Genomic DNA, 12741 nt, shown 5'->3' with positions numbered 1-12741 from the left:
TTCAAGCATTATAAAAATTAGGTAGTGTTTGGCAGCAGCCCTGCCTCAGTCTAAAGGAGTGCCAAGAGTCTTCCTGTGGAAAAAAGAACTAAATGCAAAATTAATAAACCAAATTTAAAAGCCCAGCAGTAGAAGCAAGTACTCTAAGCCTAAAGCAAAGATACTCAATAAAACTGAAATAGTTTGCAGCAGATTTGCATAATGACAGGGAGGCCAAGCATCCTACCTCTTCAAATTATCATCAGAAGGGTTCCCGAGAAGGGCATCTCTAACTGAAGTTGTAAAGAACTGAAATGGGGGGGGGGGGAAGAGAAACAGTGTCCCCACCTGATGAAGTCATCCTATTGCCTGAAATATCACAACATTTTTCCCCAAATAACTTTCAGCTAAATTAGCAACCAGATGTACAAGAAAATAGCCCTTACTGTGTGAAAGCTTAAAAGTGACAGTGATAACAAAGAGCCCTTATCACAGGAAGGTGACCTTTTGCTAATTTGTTTTTAAATCTTCAAAGATCAAATAAAGTGTAGAATTAAAAAGAAAAGGTAAATCAATTTTTGCAAATCATGCAAGAATAACAATTAGGTCATAAAAAAAAATGAATACAACCTGAAAAGTTTAGTAAGAAGGGAGGGAGAGGAGAAAGAAGGGAGAATAGTGCATTTATGAAATCTACTTTCTCCATACCTTTTCAAATTTTGTTAGCAGCTCCCGTAAGCCGAAGTTCAGACCAATCATCGTCCAGTATCCCTTGAAGCCTACATCTTTCTGGTAAACTTCCAGTAGCCAACAGCCTAAAAGTTTTAAGAAGTGTATCTGTTCTGGCTATACTTCTAAGCCCTTTGTAAAATCCTGAACAAGCATCTCCCTTGGGCTAGAGTCCCTCAGTTGCAGCCTGGACCGAGACATTTTACTGACCCTACTGGATGCCCTTGTTTTCATGGACTAGAGGAGCTCACAATGGGTAGACCCTGTTCTAAGGTTTCTGTTAAATACATTCCTCGAGTCTGGCATATTCTCCTTTTTCTCTAGGAAGCCCAGGATTCCCTTCTGCTCACCTCACTAATGACCTGCAGGCCCCAACTGTTTCTCCTGGGCCCCAAGCTTAAAAGTTTGGTCTCAATTACACACAGCAAAAGAAGCTATATCCTGGAAACTTTCAAGAGAGGGGGGTGGGGGGGGACACGTATTACAAGCTTCCTCCATTCAGACTATTTTCCACCCAACTAGAAAAAAAAAGTAAAAGTAAAAGGGAAGAAGAAAAGAAGAAAAAATCCACAGTTCCTGGCTAAGGAGCCAGTTTTGAAAGAGTATTACTTGTTGAGTTAGAACAGCAGCGTGTACTCATCTGAAGAAACACCAAAACTCTGGACAAGAGGCCACCCCTTCTCGCTCACACTCTCCCAGGCACCAGCAGCCCGGGTTGCTATGGCAACCTCCAAGCCAGTTTCAGTCCATTTCCCTGAGTCTGCCTAGCTTGGGATGCTGGAGTATACCCGAACTACGGCCCATTAAAAGTTGTTTCATCTGTTCGGAGAAAGCTTCAAGCCCCAGTCAAAAATCATTTGGTCACCTCTGCAAGCCAGAGGGTGGGAGAGGCCCTCTCCGCCTGCAGCAGTTCTCTCCCCTGATCTGACAGCAGTGTGGTAATCTACTTCTCTTTCCAGCAGTTGTTTATTATTTTAATCAGCATCCTCCCTTCCACCAGCCCTAACACTGCTCTGAAGTTCGGCATACTCCCACTTCCTGGAGGCCTCCCCTGCTATACATTTTAGTATCTTTAAAAAAGAAAAATAGAAATTCTTGTTCCAATCATAGATGGTTTTGAGACTATACAATAAATAATCCATTCCCCCATCACTAAAATAAAGGCAAACAATAACAGAAAAAGGTGTGTGAGTGAGCTGGGGGATGAGGGAAGAATTCATTAGATCACATTTTTTTCACTTAATTTTATTGTTTAAAAAAATAATTGAACTAAATAGTTATAAATATATTATCATATAATATCATCTTATTACTATGGGTGGAACCAAGATATCATTTGGAAATTTTCTTTATGTATAGTAGGAAATCTAATGCAAAAAAAAAATTAGTCTTACATCATTATTTTTCTGAGCTGTCTCTTACATAAATTCTAAGAATTCTTCCTCTATTTTTTAGAAAATATTTTCCCTAAAATTCTTAAATGTCAATTTTCTCAAACTTCACTTCTAATTATTATTATTATTATTATTATTATTATTATTATTTACAAGTACCCACATCAAAAATGCTTTTGTATTCATTTGACAGAAATATCATGGAGTTTAGTTTTCTTCTTCAGCAGCCTATGGAATTTTATTCAACATTTATAATGCTTTTGAGGTGACAAAATCACAAGAATCAAATGAACTATCTTTCTCATAAGTTGCATAACTACATTCATGTTTAGTTTCATGACCAGGAGGAAAAATCTGAAATTAAGAAATTTATCTCCCAAGAAATAAAATATTCAACTCCTCAAACACAAAAATTAAGACATATGCAATCTTAATAAAAAAAACTAATTACTTAGTAAGTATAAGTATAACCTAGGAAGGAGGTATAAAACACAATGCTATTTGCAATGCAGTAATATGCAATAGAAGTTAAACATTCAAAGGAGACCACGTACTTCATGAAACTATCCAGAAGGGTTAAATGGGCAAGAAAAGACCCCTGATATAGAAACAAGAGGGGAAAATGAAGTTATTATCATCTACTGACAACCCAAAAATTCATATAAAATTGGTTCAGAAGTTAGAGGGCAATTCCAACTGTCACAAAATCTACCAACAGCAATGAGTGGGCTCATGAATGAAATGGGTTCATAATAGATGAAACTTTTTGCTGCTTTCAATTCTGTACCTAATTCCTTAAAGACTCACAGTCTGATCTTTGAACAGCAGTAAATAAACATTCCCTTCAAATATACACACACAAAGGGTGTTGGGGACATAGAGGGGAAGACATCCATATGGGCAAACTTCCAACTACCTACCACCCACAGAGTTGGATTAAAGTCTGATCAATGACATGTGCTTACCTGCTAGGCTCTACACAATTATCAAAAGGTTCAATTAAATAAAATGTTGTTGAACAAGAAAGATTAAGGAATTTTAACCTGCTTGCTTAGAAAGAACTGAGATGAACTGTGCAAAAAAGGAGAATGATAATGTATAAATAAACAACCATATCTAAAAAAAACTCACTCTGACCTCATTAAAGAGGATCACCTACACCAATACAGCTGGGAGCAAGGGCACAGATCCCATGATCTATAGTTTCAAGCCCCATTGTGTGTACAAAGACAAGAAAGGCAGCGTGCTGTTGTGAAGAGAACAATGTGTTTGGAATTAGAATTTGGGTTCATATCTTGTCTTCACTTTCTACTTCAGTGATGTTGTTCAGTCACTTCCATTTGTGCCAGGAATTTGTGTTAAGGACTGAGCCTCATCAGAGTATGGTCCCTTCTGCCCTTTGGGAGTTTAATTTGTACTTCAAAACTTTGGACCTGGTTTGCCTCATTTGAAATGATGGGGCTGGACAACAACAGGGAGTTTTTGAGCCTGGATAAGAAAATTTTAAAACTACATGTTACTTCCATTCTTTTCTATTTTTTTTCCTCCTTTGTCATAATATGTAATTTATGTTATTCACTTAAAAAGGGTCCATGACCCAAAAATGGTTGAGAAGAGATCTTGGCTGAGATGACCTCTTAAGTTGATTCAAGTTTAATTCATCTCCCCAAATAATATATGAAATTCACAAAATTACTAGAAATCATAATAGCTGGCAATTCTAAATGGTATTATATCATTTTGAGGAGAAAGCAGAACCATTCAGAAGATTATGGTATAAACAATCAAACTACCTTTAATAATAATGTTCCACTTCAATTCAAATTTCTAAGAATAGAATGAGGGGTAAAGGGAGGAATATGCAAAGGTGCCTCTTAGCATAATTTTTAAAAGACTTTTCTTCACATCACTAGATCATTTACTTCATGGAATTTAAATAATTAAATATTATACACACACACACACACACACACACATATATATATATATATATATATATATATATATATCTTCTACAAGTAAAGCATTTTTTGTAAAAAGGAATGATACATTAGGTGTGAGACAGACAAATGGTGAATTCTACACCAAACTTTATAGGACTCAGCATATAATATTATAGAATTTTCTATTATTTCCCTTCTTAAGAGTACTTACTCTGAACTGTGGTATTTCAAAGGAAAAAAATTTTAAAACAAAAAAGAAATTTATTTTAAGAGGTTAAAACATCATTGAAAGCCTTAAAGAATTAAATGCCAAAATTGAAAACAGTTCACATTCTTCCAGTTAAAACTTTCATGCAAATACCTCTAAGCTAATCTTCCAAGGATGAATCGAACTGAAAACCATCCTTGCTGTTCTAGCAAGGATCCTGCTTTCAATCATTTCCTCAACCCCCCCCCAAAAAAAAACCTTACTAATGAATTCCCAGCACAGTAGGCGAAAAACTAAATCATTTAATGCACTACTCATGTGTAATGCATTGTGTGGATTTCATTTAATTGTATGAATTACATGTCAGCATAATTTAAGGCATCAGAACTTAACATTCATTAGTGGATTTAGAATGTGAGAAGATAATGTGATTGGTGTGTTCTAAATAAAATACTGACCAATATACTAAACATGGCAAAATGTGACCCAGAAACACCTGACAGAAATGAAAGAATTGAACAATTCATAACCTCAAAAATGTCGATTTATTATACTTAAAGCATACATCTACCATGAATAACTCTAGGTCAGACAACTACACAGAGGCACATGAAAACAAACCAGTAGGATCAATAAGGCCCATATTACTTAATTAAAACCATATTCTATAGCCACAAAGAGTCTAAGGGCCAAAGGCTTTTGGTTAGGATTTTTCAATATCAATTCTATTCAAAACCAACTATCTTCAGTTTTTAAAATATTTTATATAATTCATAGCAGAATCCATGTAGAAATTAAATAAATTCTCCTGTGCAATGCAGATATCTTTGGTTTATTCAATATTATAAATAATTTTTAATACCTAGACTTTATGAAGTGCTTTAAGGTTTACAAAGCACTTTAAAACTATTGTATTCTTTTATGCTCATAATAAGACTAAGAGGTTTAACCAAAATGAGTAGATCCTGTGAAGTGGTTAATTTTTTTTTTTTGCTTCAAATAATTAATAAAACCTACTCACCCAATCTGACTCATAAACCATCAATTTCATTGTGGGGTGGGGGAGAATTAAAGAAAAAAAAAAAAACAAACAACCTTTGACTCCATGCAGGGGCCAGTAAGTTCCTATTTAAATGGTTTAAAACAAAGAACAAAAAAAAAAAAAAAGTTGGGGGGGAGAGGGAGAGGAAGGGGCAGAACAGAGACTCTTGAGAGACTCTAAAGTAAAGCATATGGAGAGGTCAATAGGTTGTTACAGCAAATCGGTACATCATGGTTTCAGTCAAGATGTATAGCTCCAGGCAAGGGTAGGGAAATTCACTTGTTGCAAAGTCCCTCTAATTTTGTGACTTGGAGCTGTGGTGCCCCTTAAGTTAAAAAGGAAACACATACAATATCAGTACTTTCTAACTCAAGGCTTGAAATTCAAAAATAACATAGACCCAAATAGGTCCTAATCATTAAATGAAATTTCAATTCATTGTTTATTAACTATAACATCATAGTTCCATTAAGGGGCCTTTCTCTTCACTGGCTACGTTACAGCTTTCCAACTAACATTAGCCCGCAGCCAAGTCTGTCAGCTGGTAGTTGTTTAAAGTAATATACAGCCCCAAAGGAGGAAAAAACTGCAACAAAAATATGGAGGCTTTAGCCTCCTGGTGGGGAGCATGGGGGGTGGGGAGAATGGCCTTTTATCACAGGAAATCCAGGCCACATACTTGAAAACACAACGAATTAATTTTAATTCTTCTACCTTTAATAATAACACTTTAAATAATTTTGATGATGGCAGTAGAAATGGGGGGGAAAGAAATCATGATTTATAAGAAGCAGGATCAATATTTTTATTGTTTTCCAAGTTTTACAAAGAATAGAGCCAGAAAAATTCAATTAAAAAAGAGAGAAAAAAAAGAAGGGGAAGGAAGGAAGGGAGGAAGGAAGGAAGGAAGGAAGGAAGGAAGGAAGGAAGGAAGGAAGGAAGGAAGGAAGGAAGGAAGGAAGGAAGGAGAAAGACACATAGAACATCCTTTCCATTCACCAAACCCAATAAAACAGCTAATATGCTTCAGTTGTCCAACTAGGGCAAAGGTCAGAACTCATCAACCCTTAAAATATTTAAGAATTCAGAGTCCTTTATTAGGTGACTAGAGAAAATGCCAAGACAATTTAATGTTTCAAAACCAAATCCTTCTGTAAAAATATGCATCAAAAGTAAAAAAAAAAATCCCAGGCAGTCAATGTGTCAGAATTCCAGATGTCTACTCAAGGCTCAAGCTGTTGAAAAATGCAACAAAACCACGCAATACTGAACAGAGATATATTAGATTTTTAAAAATGAATTCATGTTTTTGTGTTGCCCAGTCTTCAGATAAGTAAAAGTATATTGAAATATTATGTTTATCACATCAATAAAAATACAGCATTGAGTAAAACCTAGTATTCCTTCATGTACAGAAGTAAAAAGTACAAACAGTTTCCATGAGGGAATTAGTTTATAAATCACATATTAAAGCAGAATGGAGTTGAAGTATTTGCATATGGTAGTAGATCACATAGGGGCTTGGAATTCAGGTCTTCAGGTCATGGTAGAAATACTGGTGCTCTGACACTAACTAGATAACCATCAGCAAATCACTATATCTTATCTACAATATGGAGTTACAGTTCTTTTTGTTACAGGGTCAATAACATAGCCCACAATTATTTCCAAATTTTCATTATATTCTCTCAAGTCCAAACCTTGCTGGTTGGGATAGGTCATTTCTATCTCAATCTCAGTTTTTTCATTTCTACAACAAGAAAAATAATGCTTGCCCTATACCAACCTGACAGAATTGGGAGCAAAGTGCTTTATAAAACCAAAAGAATTACATAACTCTAAGTTGCTGTTATTAAAGTTCATTGCACTTTAGTCAAAATTGAACTACGATTTAATAAACACTAACTAAAATCTGAATTTGAAACTGAGAACTGGGTCTTTAGGTCACCCTAGGGGAAGTTCGAGTTTAACACAATGAAATCAGCTAAAATGTGATAGTCTGTAGAGTTATCCAACAGCCTGAACACTGAACTATATATTCTCAATTTATTTGCACTTCTGAATTTCTGCCTATTCTTCTTGGAACACTCTTCTGGCTGAATGGACTTTGTTTTATATGGAAAAGGCAGTCCATGTTGGGAAAAGTCGATATATAGATGTATCAACATTCCAGGTCCCCCAGGTAAACATTAGAAGCAGCAAAGCTGTTTATGGTTAAAATTCCTGCTGGTAGAAACCCATTAACTTGTCCTCAAAAGCCTTAAGTAGTGTGTTTGTTGTTGAAGACACAGATGTAGAGGTTTACATATATATATATATATATATATATATATATATATATATATATATAGTCCCTGCACATTTATGTTCATAATGATCTTTTCCAACAACTTCAAGCTTAAAGAGAAAGTTATCTTTAAGAGAGAGATAGTCATTTGATAAATTCGCAGGCCTCTTAAAATGTTTGAAGCCAAAATGTCCCCACCCAATGCAGGGGGCAAGGGCAAGGGCAAGGGAAATGCAAATATCTCTAACATTTCTGTAATGTTGAATAGATAAAAAGCATTACAATCAAAATTTTCACACATCTTAGTGATCAAATGCTACAATAAAAGAGTTATTTTTAACTTTTATTATCCAAAGGTCGTGAGTTGTTTGTTCTTAAAGTAGGTTAACGAGAAATATTCCTTAAGTGAAAGATTTCCAACTGAGACTAAAATTTCCAAAACTCTGAGAGGGAGAGATCATTGTAAAAAGAATCTATACTCACATTTACTCCTCTAAGGCACCAGAACTACTTATATACTAATATACTTAATTGTATGACTGGAATATCAGAAACAGTTATGTGAAACACATCGGGCAGCTACGTAGTGCAGTGGATAGAGCACCCGGCCCTGGAGTCAGGAGTACTTGAGTTCAAATACGACCTCAGACACTTAATAATTACCTAGCAGTGTGGCCTTGGGCAAGCCACTTTAACCCCATTGCCTTGCAAAAAAAAAAAAAAAAAAAAAACCCAAACAATTGTTACAAAATACTCAATTACACCTGAAACAAAAGTAAATTCTCAGTAACAGAATGGACTGTGATTAGGAATATTTTTTTTTCTGAAGCACAAATCCCACAGATGGGAAAACAGTGAAAGATGGAAAAACATTAATTGGCCAAATTATTAGAGTTAAACATAAAGCAATATGCTCCATTTCCTTTGTTTTATAGATGAGGAAACTAAAATCAAAAGAAGCTGCATGAGACTTGCCCAAATTTGAATCCAGATTTCCTGATTCTATGATTCCATGCCTAATCACTCAACTTAGAAACTAAGCCAGAGCACAATTTATAACCTAAAGAAAAAAAACTATTTTGAAAGATTAAAGTTAAATATAAATGGAAGAGATATCTTAAACCTCTCAGAAAGTTATCTGACTGTTTTCCTTGAAAAACATCACCTTAGGGGCGGCTAGGTGGCACAGTGGATAGAGCACCAGCCCTGGAATCAGGAGTACCTGAGTTCAAATCTGACCTCAGACACAATAATTACCTAAGCTGTGTGGCCTTGGGCAAGCCACTTAACCCCATTGCCTAGCAAAAAAAAAAAAAGAATCACCCTGGAATACTTTCCTATTTTGTTCTAATCATTTTCAGAATTACTTTGCAAAAACACTTTTCAGTCAATTTATGAACCACAGGAGAAAATCAACTTCATTATTTTATTTATTGTCAAACCTGAATTTTTTTCAGGAAATAAAAAGCTATTAGCTCATTTGACCTTTCACCTTATTCATCAAGCATCAAAATAGTTTTGAAATAACAAAAGAGCAAATCCTCTCCAAATAACCAAGAATAATTGTGACTGAAGGGTACTCAAAATGATGGAACTATAAAACAATTGCAAAATAATCATTCAAAAAAGTTATGAGCTGAACTGGAATAAGTGCAACAAGGTACCTCTCTTGAAAGCTAATACTAATTTGGATGTATAATATCAAGTCTGATTAATAAAAAATTCTTATTCCCTTTGGATAAACCTGGCACATTAGTGAAAAAATTCATACACTATGACCTTCAAGGTCAGGAGCATTTTTGTTTTTAAAGATTTTTGTATCCCCAATCACTTATACAATTTCTATTGCTTAATTTGATGTTTCTTGAATTGAATTGAAGCCCAATATAAAAAGTATCTAGATTTTAAAAAAAAGTTGATGAAGTAGCAAGAAATGACACTTGCTTATGTACTCCAGGGAAGTCAAGGGCACAGAGAAAGGACTTAACAGTAAGACAGGTAGCAGCACTTTGTACAAGCAAAGAAACTTGAAGCAAAAAAGATCCCATATCTCAATGACCATAGGCAAGTCACAATCTCCAAGGCTCTCAGTTTCCTCATTTAAAGAAAGAAAGTTGCCCCAGATAGTTATCTTAGCTTTAGCACTACAATGCTGTCATCCTAAAATAGACCCTGCTAAATTAATTTTTAAATGACAATGTACAGACTACATCTGGATTTGAAAACCAGTTCCCCTTGTTAACAGCTGTTTGTTTTGGCTAAAAACTTAGAATTAATTTTTTTACATCAAAATTAGCATGCACTTCAAGTTTTGCTGACCAAATTAGAAAGAGCCAAAATAATCATAGCCATTATTAATGTTTTCCTTAAAAAGCTTCAAACCAACAGCAAATAAGTCTTTCACCTGCATTAAAATTTAATTTCTCTTCTTGAAGGAAACAGGATTTGAATATTTTTTCTTTGCAGTAATTTAAAACAAAAGAAAGACTTGGAATCTACTAATTTGGGCAGATTCCTATTCTTGGAAAATTATTTATACTAAGTTTTGGCTGATTTGCACAAATTAGTTTTCCTGGCAAAGAGTAGGAGCTTAATAAATGTTTAATGATTTGATAGCTTGATTGATTTTACAAGACATTTAGAAGTTAAGTAACTTACCCAGGATCATGAAGACAGTCTGTGTAAGAGACAGGGCTAGAATCCAAGTCTTACTGAAAAACCAGATTGGCTCTTCACCTTTGATTATTATAATGCTAATTAAGAAGTTACTCCTTTACAATTGAGAGAAATAGTGTGCTGCTACTTATTGGTCACAGTGATCTATAGGAATGTCTCAATGTGGCTCTTATAGTTAGAATTTTATGAAAATTTTCAAGGATATTCAAGATCCATGATAACAAAAAAATCTAATAAAATAGCAATGAACTGCGCGCTACTTTTATTTATTACATTATTACCACCCTTGCCTTGCTGGGCTGAAGACTTCATAAAAATGATGAAAGAGGTTTGCTGAAAGTCAAAGCAAGAGTGGTGAAAACCCTGTTCACACCTTTTCTGAAGGTTTTAATAAAGGAGTTGGGGAGGAGGAAAGGGAGGAGAAAGGTGAAGAGGAGAGTTTGTCTCTGACTACAGATTTAGCAGTCAATTTTCTTGTCACCCAAATTACTAACTCATAAATCACTAAATGATCTACCAATGTAAATAAGAGATTAGGGATGAATTGACTTCCCTTGGATACAGGAAGAACTAGGTTCAAGTTGTGCTTCTGATACATCCAGTCTGTGACCATGGGCAGATCAACTGATTTCTCAGTGCTTCCACCCAAGAAAACTCTTTTAGATAATAAAATAGAGTTGATGATTCTTATTGGTGAATAGTCAATGATTCTCTTAACAATAGCCCTCTCAGGGGCGGCTAGGTGGCATAGTGGATAAAGCACCAGCCTTGGAATCAGGAGTACTTGGATTCAAATCTGGTCTCAGATACTTAATAATTACCTAGCTGTGTGGCCTTGGGCAAGCCACTTAACCCCATCTGCCTTGCAAAAAAAAAAAAAAAACTAAAAAAAAAAAAAAAAAAAATAGACCTCTCTGCCTCCATTTGCAAGAAAATATAGCTTTATTCTCTATTTGGCTAAACTGATAGAGGTCATATAGAATGTCACTCAATGTAGCATGCTGTGGAGAGGCATATATATATATACTAAACTGGATTATCAGAAAATTTAGTGTGACACTACCACTATGAATCTAATTACCCTGTGCTTCAGTTTATATGAATTTTCAATTTTCTAGTAGTCCTCATAAAAGATTCTGCCCGTAAGTATATTTTTCTCTCAAGAAAGAAAATACATTTATTTCTTTTACTCAATCAATAATCCATATGAATTTATAAAGAACTCTGTGTCAGACACTCTGTTGAAGTGTTGGGAATAACCAGAAAGCTCGAAAAAATCCTGGCCCTCAAGAAGCTTACATTCTAATGAGAGAGTATGACAAAGGCAAGTGCTGGACCTAGGAGACTGGGAAACCTGAGTTTAAATCCTTCCCCAGACACTTCTGAGTTGTGTGGCCCTGGGGAAGTCATTTAACCTCAAAATCTGTCACCCAATCCTTAAAATAAATAAGATATACCTAGCTGTGTGGCCTTGGGCAAGCCACTTAACCCCATTTGCCTTGCAAAAACCTAAAAAAAAAAAAAAAAAAGATAATTGTACTTAGGCAAGTCACTTTAACCCTATTTGCCTCAGTTTCCTCCTCTATAAAATGGGCTGGAGAAGAAAATGACATTAACTTTACCAAGAAAACCCCAAACTGGGTCAGAGAAGACCAAAATGACTGAACAAGATCTACATATTTTAGTGAGGGGAGAAAGGACATATTTGAAAAACATTTTGCCAAACTTAAAGGTCTATAAATGTATGAAATTTTTATTTTTGTATATCATATAAGATATATACAAACTTGATAGGAAGAAATCTTTAAGAGGAAGGCATTAGAAGCTGTAGTGATAAGGAAAGACGGGTTGCACAAGATTGTGTTTGTGATGAGTCTTGTAGGAATTAAGAATGTAGGAGGGAAAGATAGAGTTAACAGTTTAAAATTGCCTTAACACTTGGGACAACCTCTGGATTATACTTCTGCTATAACCCCCCATAGCAATGAGGATTTATTTATCACCTAACAATCATTTATTAATATGCCCAAAAAGAAACATTTGGGTTTCACTGAGAACATGTCCTGAAGGTCCCACCTGTAAATCAAATTTGTCATCTTTACTGTTACTTCATATTTGAAGAGAAAATTCTAGAAAAGGGATTGTTTATCTGATGATTATACAAATACCAAATGTATAGAAATTTAAAATCAAGAAATAATTCTATGGAAAAATGTACTCTATACTTCCATTTTTAACTGATTTCACAAGTACACTGCCCAAGATGAAAAATTTTTCTACTCTTCAAAGATCTCTAGAGAGGAAGTTCTTTTCTTTTGAATAATTAATTTCACACAGCTTACTGGAATACCAAATAAAATTCCCCTGAACTGGCTGTAGTTCCAAATGGTTAGGTTTTGTGTTTAGTTTGTTTTTCATTAACAGTAAAAATATAAATAAAAATGTCATAGTATCTAAGCAGAGCAGTGAATAATAGAACACTG

General features: G+C 34.8%; 1 protein-coding gene across 4 annotated transcripts in view; it reads right to left on the bottom strand.

Annotated features, from left to right (window-relative positions):
* UTRN (utrophin) overlaps positions 1-12741 on the bottom strand; it is a 435226-nt gene that overhangs the window by 206297 nt on the left and 216188 nt on the right. Inside the window, exons 1-2 of one of the 4 annotated variants that reach the window (XM_074187768.1) lie at positions 1318-1970; positions 688-794 (exon numbers count right to left, since the gene is read on the bottom strand). The exons of the other annotated variants lie outside the window; for them this stretch is intronic. Of the exons in view, the coding sequence (XP_074043869.1) occupies positions 688-794; positions 1318-1348 (138 nt within the window). The 5' untranslated portion in view covers positions 1349-1970. Of the gene's footprint in view, positions 1-687; positions 795-1317; positions 1971-12741 lie in introns of those variants that run through there. 4 annotated transcript variants of the gene reach the window in all.

The sequence above is a fragment of the Macrotis lagotis genome, chromosome 5 (genome assembly GCF_037893015.1).
Source record: "Macrotis lagotis isolate mMagLag1 chromosome 5, bilby.v1.9.chrom.fasta, whole genome shotgun sequence".
Lineage (NCBI taxonomy): Eukaryota > Metazoa > Chordata > Mammalia > Peramelemorphia > Peramelidae > Macrotis > Macrotis lagotis.
Note: the sequence above shows the minus strand (reverse complement) of the source record. Positions and strands in the feature narration are given on the sequence as shown.